Here is a 14,933-nt window from a genome sequence, read left to right on the forward strand (position 1 = left end):
GCAACTGAAGCACTCCACAAATGTTGCATCTTTGATGTTGAAAACCATTATGCACAGTGAGGGGTTGCATGAAGAAGAGGAGGGGGGGGGGGGTATTTGCATCTTTGATGTTGAAAATTTGTTGCAAGTTCAAGAATGGAACACGTTTCAGTTTCAACAATGAATTATGGTTTGTTCAATGTTTCAACCTAAATTTAACGCATTTACAAAGTTATGTGCTCTTTCAATGAGATGATGAAAGACAACGAACAGCGATCAATCTCACAAATCCCAGAAGCAACGAAAAGTAGGCAGCTGGGCAAACAAGGACCTCTGGACATACCAGAGGTGGGATCAGGTGCCTAGGAGGAGTAAGCATCCCCTGTCGACCGGTCCCCCCCCCCCCCCCCCCGTGAGTCCTATATCTTGATCAGGTAAACAGAGTTATCCGTAGTCAAATAGCAGTGGAACCATCATGGAATTCCTTCATTGGCTATTAAGCAGATATTGCAGGAAATAGCAGTGGTACGACAGCTCATGATGGATTTCCTTTTGTCATTTTTTTTCTTTTTATCTTTTTTCTGTTTAACAAAATGATTTTGTTTCTCCAATACAGCTTAAGGAGGTACTCTACATCATCATAATGGCTGACTTTCTTTAAAAACATGGAAGAAAAAATCAATATCAGCAATATTTGACTTTTCCTTTTCAATTTAAATACCTAGCGGTGAAGCTCAGTAAGTCAGCATACTGATTGCTGAACTGAAGGTCGCAGGTTCAAGTCCAGCAGGGGTTTTAAATTTTTTTTCAGATTATCTTCTACTAAAACTGTATTTTTTGACAAAATAAAGTAAATTTGAAAAATTTCAACTTCAAAATATTGTTGTACATATCCTCCACTTTTCATCTACATCAAATTTCTCTGGCGTAGCATACCTCCTTAAGAATTCTATCATAAGACTATGATTGCTATGTAACATCACATTGTCAAATTAATTCGTCACATTCAAATTAACCAGTCACATTCAAATCAATCCGTCACATTCAAATTAATCTGTCACATTCAAATTAACCAGTCACATTCAAATCAATCTGTCACATTCAAATTAATCTGTCACATTCAAATAAAATAGTCACATTCAAATTAATCTGTCACATTCAAATAAAATAGTCACATTCAAATTAATCTGTCACATTCATATAAATCCGTCACATTCAAATTAATCCGTCACATTCATATAAATCCGTCACATTCAAATTAATCTGTCACATTCAAATTAATCTGTCACATTCAAATTAACCAGTCACATTCAAATTAATCTGTCACATTCAAATCAATCAGTCACATTCAAATTAACCAGTCACATTCAAATTAATCTGTCACATTCAAATTAATCAGTCACATTCAAATAAAATAGTCACATTCAAATTAATCTGTCACATTCAAATTAACCAGTCACATTCAAATTAATCAATCACATTTTCTTCAAAAAAATCCTGTACTAGAATAAAATGGTCCACAATGAGCAGACCAATTTTCATAATGAATTATCTCGAGAGTTATTCACTTGTCTGTCTGTCTGTCAGGGTGACATTCAAACTTTGTACAGGGAATTATTTGCCCCCCCCCCCTTTATTCTCGCACCTTTTGCCCTTGTCAATGGGCAAATTAAAGACAAGGCAAACTGTTTTCTTTCTTATTGCTCTTTTAACACAGCTGTGTCTGGGCGAATTTAAAACGGGACAAAACCGTCAGCAAGTGTAGAAAGGCGAAAATAACATGGGGCGAAAATAACGGGGCGAAAATAACCCAGTATACAGTACTAGCATAATTCTAAAATAAAAATCATTCCATCATAAAAACAGAAATTTCTTTCTATAGTTTTATGTAAATTGTAAAAAATAGATCAGATAACCATGGAAACACATTTTGTAAATACATGTACACAGAAAAACAAAAGTACAAACAAATCTGTACAAGTACATGTATATTCATATTTCAAATATTGTGTAACAAATAATAAATGCACAATTGCTTAAAGCATTGTGTCACAATGAATATTATCCATGTGCTCCGACAGTGCTTCACACATGTAACAACAACTTTTGTGCGACCTTTGACCTAAAGGTCACGTTTGTATAGGCAGCCTGGGTGTGGCTATCAAGTCATCGTTGAAGGACAGCTCTTGAGTCCACTCATAAAGCTTGCTGGCTTCTCTCTCCCACTCCTCTGGATCCTCCCCATCGTCTCCTGTGATCCCATACTTATCGAAATAGTCATCGGGTTCCTCCGACACTGCCGTGGGCTCCCGTGAATCCAGCAGTTTGCTTCCCTCCTACCAAACAGAGAAGTACAAAAACTGAAAATATCATTTGTATCAAGAACGTTTTGTGGTTCAATGTTGCGAAGAAAAATATCATAATTTAGGACGCATAACACAATGAAGTAAATCATATTATTAAAAATTGGAAAATGTTCACAACTATATAAAGATACATTACATAATATTGTAGGTATTTTTTTTTTTTATAGGTATCTAGTATTAGATTACATATATTGCAGGTAATTTTTATAGGTAGCTAGTATTAATACATTACATATACTGTAGGCAATTTTTATAGGTATAGCTAGTATTAAATACATTACATATACTGTAGGTAATTTTTATAGGTATAGCTAGTATTAAATACATTACATATACTGTAGGTAATTTTTATAGGTATAGCTAGTATTAAATACATTACATATACTGTAGGTAATTTTTATAGGTATAGCTAGTATTAAATACATTACATATACTGTAGGTAATTTTTATAGGTATAGCTAGTATTAAATACATTACATAATTATATTGTTGGTCCTTTTTATATATATATATATCTAGTATTTAGATACATACTGTAAATTACATAATTATATTGCAGGTACTTTTTATAGGTATAGCTAGTATTTAATACATTATACATATTCATTGTAGGTACTTTTTTTCATAGGTAACTAAGTATGTAATGTATTTAATACTAGATATACCTATAAAATGTACCTACAGTATGTGTAATATATTAAACTACCTATAAAAAAGTACCTATAATATGAAAGTTGTAGAAAACGATATCATAGTTGAAATGTTCACTTTCTTACATTATATGTATAAAAATTATCAACATTTAAAATATCATAATTGTGAACTTGTAATCTTTATATATGTGAATGTATGATCTTTCAATTTCGTTTTTAATGACTTTGTAAACTTCATTGTTCTTCTTTAATTACAATCTACCTGTGCTTTACTCTCAGAGAATACTACTGAGGAATGGCTGTAAAATTGACCATTTTCCCGTGGATTTCAATTTTTCTGTAGAATGAATTCACCAAAAAATTCAAAATGAACTAAAATAACCAATAAGAAATTCTCAACCAATGATGAAATCCCCACACATGGTGTTTTTTTTCTCTCAAACGACAAAAATTTGACCTCGTGAAAATAATTAATTTTACAGTAACAAATGTAGCATGTATAATGTTCACTAAAATACGAGTTCTATTTAAATCATTATTATACTAGAAAATACTTCTCTAGTATAATCCAATACCACGTGAAATAAATGAAACAATGAAAGTCACGTATAGAATGATCATACACTACTGAAGCAGAAACTGTACACTCAACGATACAATCATAAACAGAATCCATGCAGTATCTAAATTTATTATATACCCCCAATAAGCTGTGTTTTTATACTTTTTAATTCACAGAATGTGATCCAGATTTCCACACTGTGGTGATCTGAATCCAGATCATGTCTCTCTGAAAGTGATGATGTCACATATATGAACGTGCTTTTGTGGAAAATTATCGACTGCATCGCAAACAAGTCTGCACACACAAAAAATAATTTTGCCGTATGTTTGTCTTTTTGATAACTAGGGATACATTCATTGTCTGCCTATAAAACTTGTATTTAAAAATATATAGAGGGTTATATAATAAATTTGTCATTTCTACAGTGTTATCCGAAGAGTTGGATCATGTTAAGTTGACAGGCACTGGGGCTAAGTGTCGAATTTGATCTGATGATCCGCACCTATTTAATGTGATCCAACTCTTTGGATCAGGTTACTGTAGTAAAAATATATATACATCTACAAATACATAAAATGAACTAGGAAGATAAAAGTTCTAAGACAGAGTCAGGTTCTCATGAAATGTTCATCCCTTATTTCTTAAATATATTATGTACTCAGAATGAATACATTTTGTAAATTCAATGGTTCTCTAATAGTCTACATGTAAATTTCATGAAGGAAAGAGTGGACATGCTGCAGGTGTTCTGGCAGAGAAGTTGAATTTGTCTCAGCCAATCAAAAGCCGTGAAATCAGATCACTCCAAAAAGTAAGATACAATGTAATTTGAGTAAATATGGTCTATGTGAATGCAACTTTGATCAATAAATAAATTTCATGTTTTAGTCTCATAACTTTTACCATCCCTTGTATAGACTAAAATGTTGATATAACTATAGTACAACTTTACACAGATGAGAAAGTCGATATAACTCTAGTACATCTAATTACACAGAGGAGAAAGTCGATATAACTTTAGTACATCCTTACCGAGTTGGAGGAGGAGGCATTCTAGAAGTATTACATTCACATTTTGATAATCATTGACGGCATGTTTAAACAGCAGATTAATTTACATCACAGGTAGATAGGAAGCAGTCTCTGCTATGTATTGATAAAACAGCCCACTCACCCTATCTAACCCATACATCTTCCGCAATTTGGAGGCCCTTGCCTTGGCCTGCCGGGAGCGTCGACTGGAGACAGGCTGACTGACAAACCCGGACATCTTGGACTTGGGCGTGGTTAAAGGGGCTCCCATGGGTATAGACTCGGACCTGTCAAAATGAAATTCACGTATCTTATACAATCATGCATAACCCTTATCAAAAAGGAAACATTGGTTATGTGTACAGAAATGTTTAACAATGAAATGAATATTGATTACATTTACATGATTTACAGAAATGTTTTATGAGGAAGTGAATAATCCTTTTGCTTTCCTTTGCCTAATTAGCTGCCATAAATTTCACAATAAAGAAATCTGAGATTTTGTGTACGTTTGATTGAGAACCTGGACATCATATCACACTGCCATTGAAGTCTTAAAACCTGCCTGAGGATGAAGATGAATACTGTAGTCTGAGGGTGAAGATGTGAGGGTGAAGATGTGAGGGTGAAGATGTGAGGGAGAAGATGTGAGGGTGAAGATGTGAGGGTGAAGATGTGAGGGTGAAGATGTGGGGGTGAAGATGAATACTAATCATGTGACTAAGGGTGGAGATGAATATTGATTACACTGAGGGTGAAGATGAATACTAATTACGTGCCCGAGGGTGAAGATGAATACTAATTACGTGCCTGAGGGTGAAGATGAATACTGATTACATGTCTGAGGGTGAAGATGAATACTGATTACATGTCTGAGGGTGAAGATGAATATTGCTTACATGTTTGAGGGTGGAGATGAATACTGATTACATGTCTGAGGGTGAAAATGAATATTGATTACATGTCTGAGGGTGGAGATGAATACTGATTACATGTCTGAGGGTGAAGATGAATACTAATTACATGTCTGAGGGTGAAGATGAATACAGTTTACGTACCTGAGAGTAGAAATGGCCCTGATGTGCTGCACTTTAATTTCCTGTGACACTGGTCTCTGGACTAAGATCGGAATTTCCTGTCGCAGTCTGGGAGTTATTCTCTGGTTGTACAGGTAGTCAATCACATCATAGAAAATGGTTCGTCTGGACAGAACTGCAAAGAAATTCAGTCATAATATCATAACTTGTAAAAGGTGAAGGTGTTTCTCCAAATGCAATAACTATCACGATATCTTTATGTACTGTATGTTTATGATTCCTGCAGAAATAAAGGAACAGTGTTAAAACAAAAGTGAAGCGTTCATAAAACTGAATTTACCATCCAGTGTCAGCTTCCTCCAGTAGTTTTCTTTGCCACCCTGTGATGCTGGAGCCTCATCCACATTGGCCAGGTACTGAAACATGGTAGTATACTGTTAGTTTTAGACACATGGTGAGAGTTTGTCTACATTGGACGATACTAAAACATGATACTTCGGATTGTAGATCACATATCGATACGGGGTCTACATGAGTTCATCTGTGAATCCAGTAAAGGGCTGTACTCTGGATACACCTCCTTTACACAGTTTACATTAACACAGTCTTCAGGAGGACCCGCCTCCCCGATTATACCAAGGGAGATCCGAGGGTCGATTGACCACAAATGAAGAATTCATGTATTTCCTTATTGTATGTTCTCCTCATCCTATATACACCAGCTTGTATCTCAACATCCAATACAATTTCAAATCTATACACACCTGCATGTAATCCTTTAGGGTCGTAACGTCGATTTCGTCCGTGATTTTATACTGCTGGTTGTACATGGCATCTTGCAGCATTTGATCATAGAACTTCCTGTTTCCCATATTCCTTAAAGAATCTTCTGAGGCCTGTAAATGTAGACACTTACTGAAATACACTGAATCATACTGAACTACTGAAAACCATATACAATATACTAAATTACTGAAAACCATATACAATATACTGAATACCATATACAATATACTGAATACCGTATGCAATATACTGAATACCATATACAATACACTAAATTACTGAAAACCATATAATTACAATATACTGAATTATTGAATACCATATACAATACACTAAATTACTGAAAACCATATAATTACAATATACTGAATTATTGAATACCATATACAATATACTGAATAAGTTATTTAAAGTATCAGAATAACTAATTACCATTCTGCCAGATTTTATATGCTAGCATTTGTTTTAGTGTTTTTATTTTGGTTTTTCTCTATTGGAGGAGTAGGAGGGAGCTAATGAAGATTAATTTACCGGGGTGAAGGAGCAGACGAGGGCTAATGAAGATTAATTTACCAGAGTGAAGTAGCAGGAGAGGTGGCTAATGAAGATTGATTAACCAGAGTGAAGGAGTAGGAGAAAGTTAATGAAGATTAATTTACCAGGGTGAAGGAGAAGGAGAGGTGGCTAATGAAGATTGCTTAACCAGAATGAAGGAGTAGGAGGAAGTTAATGAAGATTAATTTACCAGGGTGAAGGAGCAGGAGGAAGCTAATGAAGATTAATTTACCAGGGTGAAGGAGCAGGAGGAAGTCAATGAAGAGTAATTTAACAGGGTGAAGGAGTAGGAGGAAATTAATGCAGATTAATTTACCAGGGTGAAGGAGCAGGAGGAAGTTAATGAAGATTAATTTACCAGAGTGAAGGATTAGGAGGGAGGTAATGAAGATTAATTTACCAGAGTGAAGGAGCAGGAGAGGGCTAATGAAGATTAATTTACCAGGGTGAACGAACAGGAGAGGGCTAATGAAGATTAATTTACCAGGGTGAAGTAGTAAGAGAGGGCTAATGAAGATTAATTTACCAGAGTGAAGGATTAGGAGGGAGGTAATGAAGATTAATTTACCAGGGCGAAGGAGCAGGAGAGGGCTAATGAAGATTAATTTAGCAGGGTGAAGGAGCAGGAGAGAGCTAATGAAGATTAATTTACCAGGGTGAAGTAGTAAGAGAGGGCTAATGAAGATTGATTTACCAGAGTGTAGGAGTAGGAGGAAGTTAATGAAGATTAATTTACCAGGATGAAGTAGTAAGAGAGGGCTAATGAAGATTAATTTACCAGGGTGAAGTAGTAAGAGAGGACTAATGAAGATTAATTTACCAGAGTGAAGGAGCAGGAGAGGGCTAATGAAGATTAATTTACCAGGATGAAGTAGTAAGAGAGGGCTAATGAAGATTAATTTACCAGGGTGAAGGAGCAGGAGAGGGCTAATGAAGATTAGTTTACCAGGGTGAAGGATTAGGGGGAGCTTATGACAATGTAGTTCAATATAAGTGAGTTCAGTATAAGCGGAGTATACTGTATACAGATTGTGTTGGGACTTTTGTTGCCTACCTCAGTGGCTGGTTTTATCACACGTCTCCCGCTCAGATACTTCACACCTTTCCCCTCTGTGTGAATAAAAATCTTGAAGAAAATCATAGGAGGGAATTCCTGACCACCGAACCTATTTAGAAAAAACAGAACCTATTGTTAGTTTTACACCTCAGCTCCAACTACTGAAAGTTCCACCAGTACAATTACATGTATCTGATGTAAATAAGCACTGTGTTCCTTCATTATATTCTAATCAATAATGGATCACAGAATGAACACCTGGATCAAAATTATTCTCAGTAGAAAGCATCAAAAAACTATTCATAAATAATTCATTATCATCAGGCTATCAGTTTTATCATACAAACAATTTCTTTTTCCTAAGTACCATAGAATCACTTAAATTTTTGTGGTGATCAGTTTTCGTGAATTGTCAACATTAACATCTGTACATTGAAACAACATCTGAATAAGATGAATTGCATATTTCATTGTGGTATAAATTCATGGGAAATGGGTACCTACGAAATCCACATACTTTGAGCCCCTACAAAATGGAGGAATCTGACAGTGAATGTTACCTGAACCGAACTCGGACTGGAGGAATCTGAGAGTGAATGTTACCCAATCTAATTAAAATTAGATGTTGGATCCACTCGCATACTCGCTACACACACATCTAAAAACATCCCATAGAGGGTCACGTCAGAGGTCAAATTCGGTATCACTCTAGACTTATCGGCTTCAACAAACATTCAATGATTTTGCCAGCGGTGATTTTATTGGTCAATCGAATTTGACCTCTGACGTGACCCTCTACGGAATGTTGTTAGATGTTTGTGTAGCGAGTATGCAAGCGGATCTAACATCTAATTTCAATTAGATTGAATGTTACCTGAACTGGACTCGGACTGGAAGAATCTGACAGTGAATGTTACCTGAACCGGACTCATACTGGAGGAATCTGACAGTGAATGTTACCTGAACCGGACTCTGACTTGGTTAACTTTGTCATTGAGGAGCTCGGCTTCTTTTGGACAAACTTTCCTCAAGATTTCTTTCGACAGAGAATTTTCCTAACAGAAAAAAACATTTCATCAAACAGGTTTTCTGATTTCAGAGCCACAGTGTACGTTAATTTACTGTATGTACAACATATCTCCATCTCATCCACACATTAGGGGACTCCACCTTGTTTTGTGATTTCCTCATAATTTACAAGTAATCGCCCCTACAAGAAATGTGGTTTTCTTGAGAAAAACTGAACATAATCCACACTGAGATTATCAAATAAAACACATTGCCAGAGTAACGCCATGCTGTATAATCAACCATCACTGACATATTCAGATTTCCAGTGCATAAGATAAAATTAACATATTCGGATGTGCAGTGTATAAGTTGAATATTGACATATCTGGACTTGTGGTGTATAAGACAGATATTGACATATTCAGACTTGTGGTGTATAAGACAGATATTGACATATCTGGACTTGTGGTGTATATAAGACAGATATTGACATATCTGGACTTGTGGTGTATAAGACAGATATTAACATGTCTGGACTTGTGGTGTATAAGACAGATATTAACATGTCTGGACTTGTGGTGTACAAAACAGATATAAACATATCTGGACTTGTGGTGTACATAATTAAGACAGATAAAACATATCTGGACTTGTGGTGTGTGGTGTATAAGACAGATATTAACATATCTGGACTTGTGGTGTATAAGACAGATATTGACATATTCAGACTTGTGGTGTATATAAGACAGATATTGACATATCTGGACTTGTGGTGTATAAGACAGATATTGACATATTCAGACTTGTGGTGTATAAGACAGATATTGACATATCTGGACTTGTGGTGTATATATGACAGATAAAACATATCTGGACTTGTGGTGTATAAGACAGATATTGACATATCTGGACTTGTGGTGTATATGACAGATATTAATTGACATATCTGGACTTGTGGTGTATAAGACAGATATTAATTGACATATCTGGACTTGTGGTGTATAAGACAGATATTATATTATCTGGACTTGTGGTGTATAAGACAGATATTATATTATCTGGACTTGTGGTGTATAAGACAGATATTATATTATCTGGACTTGTGATGTGTAAGACAGATATTATATTATCTGGACTTGTGATGTATAAGACAGATATTGACATACTTACAGCTGCACACACTGCATGCTTCAGTAAACGAAACATCTGCTTATCTCTGAATGCAATCCACTGTCTCTCAATGATAGAAGCCGCAGCTTGCCTGATCAATCTAAAATAAAAATTAGGAGATTAATCATTATAATTACTAATTATAATTCTGTAGAAAACCATACATGTAATCATTCTGATTTCATGTCTTGTAACAGTAAGATTTACGTTAATTAGGATTTCTAGTCACTGTATAATATCTTACTCTCTCTCCGATTTCTGTGGCTGACGAAGACCTTTGTTGGAATTCTGATTTAAATTGGAGCGTGTCCCGGCATGGTAATCCTTGGAACTAACTGGAGTGGTGGTTAAAGCCCTGGTTCCAAATTCATCGGGTCCCAGGGCGTCGAGTCCTGGACTCTTCGATGGCGTAGCACCTCTTTTACTTGCAGCTGAGGGAATTTTAACATTTATAGACGTCTTGCTTCCTATACTTTTTGCATCAGGGCTTTTCGTCTCACTTCCTGATTCAGACATCTTTGTAATGTTTGTATGATATTGTTGTCTTGAAACAAACAAAAAAAAAATAAATCAGAAAATGTAGACACAGAGACAGAATAAAAGTATTCAGAGACAATTTTTTTTGCTATATTATTCTATACAAAATGAATTTCTTGTAAACATTGGTAGTTCCATCAACTTTTGTTGTATTAATATAAAATTTCTCCACAGGGTGCAGGTTTGCGTAGAATTTCTTGTAGTTCAGTAATCTGCATGTACATCATTTATTCTTGCATTGTATTCTATAGAACGGTATGAGGTGTTTTTTATATTTTTGCAAATCTTACTTTCCATACTTTTTAATGTAATCAAGTAAATGCAATGTGGGGAAAATTGTTTTGACTTAAAAATTGTATAGTATGAATATACATGTATCTGAATGTTATTAAAATGACCTGGAAAGAAAATTGCAATGATTTATTGAAAATATGACATTCTGTATGAAATATTTATAAGATATTTTCAATAACTTAGTATTGAAACTTCCCAGTTGTATGCAATTAGGCTTGAACTTTAGAAATGGAGATTTTCTGTGGAATTTATGGTAATAAAAATCTTAAAAACTGTAAAAAATATATTAACAGGGCATCTTATCTATTAATAAAAAAAAAAATGGATTTTAGAAATTGTGCTGCTATCACATTTCAACAGAAATAAGATGCAATTCAATTGGTGTTAGAAACACTTAACAATAAATCTTTACAGCTTCATTCGTTGTTATGGTTAGGGTGAACCATCATACAATTTGAAATGTTTATTATGAAAACATAACCTTTTGTGACAGACAAGCAGTTCTCTAATTCTTACTTCCAGAATTAATATGTTGCACTAATGTAAACTATACCTGACATTTCTTACTTCCAGATTTAATATGGTGCACTAATGTAAACTACATGACATTTCTTACTTCCAGATTTAATATGTTATGCACTAATTAATATAAACTGCCTGACAATTCTTACTTCCAGATTTAATATGTTGCACTAATGTAAATTACCTGACATTTCTTTCCAGTGTTTAGTAGAACTTTTTTTCCCAATTGCATTTTGGTCTGCAATATTATTTTTGACAGTTGTATTGTATAAGATACTGTCTTTGATCGAACTTCATCAGAATTTTTTTTGGACACCTCAAAAGTTTTCATCTTTCTTTATTTGAGTATTTACAGTTTGTACAAAAAATAAACTAATTTTTTATCCCTCAGTGATGATGGACAAAGAATATTTCAATATTCCTGGATCCACCCCTGAATATGACCTGCTAGCCTCACCCTAAGGTGTTAAGATTTTATATATATCTGTGTACATCCTTATTGGGCACAACAGTCACTTGCAATCATAAGAAATTGTTTGGGATGTTTTCAGGTGTTTTATTGCTTAATATATCTAACAAAGAACAGGCATCAGATGGAAGTTTATCAACCAGCTAGAAGACCTTGATTACGCTGATGATAGTGCCCTCTTATCTAGTAAGCACCAACACATGCAGGAAAAGACCGAAAGACTATGTACACATGCTGAAAGTATTGGTCTCTGGATCAACACGAACAAGACCAAGGTGTTGAGAATTAACAACAAGGAAACCAATCCTATCACAATCAAGGGAAGAAACGTTGAGGATGTGGACACTTTCACATACCTTGGTGCTATTGTCAACAAGACAGGAGGGACAACAGAAGACATCAAGCACAGACTGAGTTTAGCCAGGAATGCATTTGCAATGCTTAATCCTCTTTGGAAGTCCACCAAATACAGCAGAGCAGCAAAGATCAGAGTAATTAACAGCAATGTGATGTCTGTGCTACTCTATGGAGCAGAAATGTGGAAACTAAATGAAAGTGATATCACCAGATTGGAAACTTTTCAGAGAAAATGTCTACGAAGGGAACTCCGCATCTTCTGGCCCATGAAAGTCAGTAACGATGAACTATACTGTAGAACAAGGACATGCCCAGTAGGTGAAGTTGTTAAATGCCGAAGATGGAGATGGATAGGACATACTCTGAGGAAACCACATGACAACAACTCCAGAGTAGCCCTGACATGGGTCCCAGAAGGTAAAAGAAAGAGAGGTCGCCCAAAAATAACATGGCGAAGAAGTGCAGAGGGAGAACGCGAACAACTAGGATGGCAAACTTGGAGCGAAGCAGTTACAGTAGCAAATGACAGAGTGAGATGGCGGAAGATACTGTCAAGCCTTTAATGGGCCGACCATGGCTCAAAGAGGATAGGTAGGTAGGTATATCTAACAATTGTAAAATGAAATATATGACTTAAAATAATTAAATCAAAATAGGTCAGCTTTTCAATTTCAACAGGAAATAATAAATTCCATCTTTTAGTCTCAAGTCTTTGACATGATAAAGATTACAAGACATACCAAATTTAAAGGGGCATTAGCTGTAGTCATTTTGTCACCAAAAATTAAATTCAATGAAAATTGTTAGAACTATATTTTATATTTCAGTAATAACACCAGTAACTGTATTTAGTTATTTCAAATACTTTTTAACCTCAAAACAGGCACATGAATGCACAGGGTTTTGACACAATCGATGCAAACTGGTATATACAGTATATTTCTATATATATATACCAGTTTGCTTAGATTGTGTCAAAACCCTGTGCATGAAATTCAATGTGTAATTCTGCATGGTGATTAAATAATCATTGTCTTGCAAGACAATAATTCTTCTTTATATATTTCTTTACATTGGAAGCAGTTATCCAATGTAGTTTTATTGGGTTTCTCTTCTTTTTGTACAGAATAAATGTTTTTCTTAGTCATTAATATATATTCCTATGGCATTGAGAGATTTTGAAAAAAAAAGGTAAATGAATTCAATTTTATGGAGCACTAAATTAACACATACTCAAATAATTGAAGATATCATCAATTCAATTATTGTGTGTGATATATGTTGACTTACGATTTGAGCGGGAGTTAGGCCTTTCATCTGAAGAAGAGGTATCAAGGTAAAGGTATGAAACAAAATGATGTAAACAAACGATGAATTTCTGCAAATGTCTCGTCAAGCTAATATAATTCTACTTATGTCTAAATTTCATCCAAAGCCCTCCTTTAAGGCTGCCTATGGCCGTAAAGGCTTGAGTTGGTAAAATAAATGGCAGAATATGACAATTAAAACTGATGGCAATTCAGAATTGTAACCAGGATTTCGATGAAAGACATAAATGGAACTACATTAGCCTGACAAGGTATTTGCAGACATTCCTTCAGTAAATTTGTATATACCCTGTGAATTGGTCTCAAAGTGGGTAGCCCCCTGTTTGTTTACATTAATATTTTGTTGCGCACCATTACATATATATTAGTAGCGAGCAAAGCTCATGTCGCAATGAGTTTGCTCCAATGATTACACATGAGTCACATGATTTGCTCTTCATCAGCTGAAAAAAGATAAGTATTAATCCCCATAATGCTTCTGGAAAAATGTTACCATCATTGCAGTATACATCATTGACAACCCCATTAATAAAATAAATAAAATGTTTAAAAAGTACAAAACGTTTTTAAATTCCAGACAAGCTTTCTCATAGCTTTGTACGTTTTGTTTTTGTTGATAATTGCTTGGTTTGAAATAGAAAACAAAACAAAAAAACATAGCAGCGACAGTAATATATATGATATCACAATGCAACTGTTTCCATCCACGGCACTACATTTCTTGCATTAAATGAAGAGGCAGATTAAATGTCTGCAAGTCATTTTGAAAGACGTTAATCAGGGCTTCGCTTGTCTCAACAGTCACACCATACAACATATTATCTCACTTTATAAACGCTATCCAAACTTCAAGTGTCTGTGGTATGTACGTAAGTTCGACTCTCTCACAATTCCTTATGTAAAAGTATTACTGATTGACAAAAGGAAAATACTAAATATATCACAAAAAAGGGGTGGAAAGCGTGTGTGTTATACACAAATGCTATTCTTTATCAATGCCCCAGTTCTATAAAGTTGTACTGAGGAAATTCGGCTTTAATACTTACCACTACAAAATACGATTCTTTGTGATTTCTTACACCAAATCTAAAATTAAACTTCCACTTCACATCATCATTAGCTACACTGATCAGTTATCAAAATGTTGATCTATTAACGTCGTAAATAAGCAAAATTGTACGTCTCTATCACAAACATTTGGAGATAGCTTCCGTA

At 34.8% G+C, this 14,933-nt stretch overlaps 1 protein-coding gene across 3 annotated transcripts; it reads right to left on the reverse strand.

The window, feature by feature from the left end:
• Positions 1-1,848: 1,848 nt before the first annotated feature.
• Positions 1,849-14,932, reverse strand: LOC125658518 (uncharacterized protein CXorf58-like). 3 transcript variants are annotated; one of them, XM_048889795.2, is made up of 12 exons: positions 14,765-14,932; positions 13,681-13,707; positions 10,456-10,755; positions 10,212-10,311; positions 8,991-9,085; positions 8,028-8,139; positions 6,397-6,528; positions 5,973-6,048; positions 5,654-5,807; positions 4,738-4,882; positions 4,596-4,616; positions 1,849-2,315 (listed from the first exon to the last, which is right to left on the reverse strand). In XM_048889795.2, exons 3-12 carry the CDS (start codon positions 10,725-10,727, stop codon positions 2,109-2,111), a joined length of 1,314 nt encoding a protein of 437 aa, XP_048745752.2. In that variant the 5' UTR covers positions 10,728-10,755; positions 13,681-13,707; positions 14,765-14,932; the 3' UTR covers positions 1,849-2,108. The 3 variants fall into 3 exon arrangements, with proteins under 3 accessions (XP_048745752.2, XP_056005828.1, XP_056005829.1); XM_056149853.1 differs by lacking the exons at positions 13,681-13,707; positions 14,765-14,932 and adding an exon at positions 12,390-12,629; XM_056149854.1 differs by lacking the exons at positions 4,596-4,616; positions 13,681-13,707; positions 14,765-14,932 and adding an exon at positions 12,390-12,625.
• Between the last annotated feature and the right edge of the window lies 1 nt (position 14,933).

This window comes from Ostrea edulis, chromosome 9 (assembly GCF_947568905.1).
Source record: "Ostrea edulis chromosome 9, xbOstEdul1.1, whole genome shotgun sequence".
NCBI lineage: Eukaryota > Metazoa > Mollusca > Bivalvia > Ostreida > Ostreidae > Ostrea > Ostrea edulis.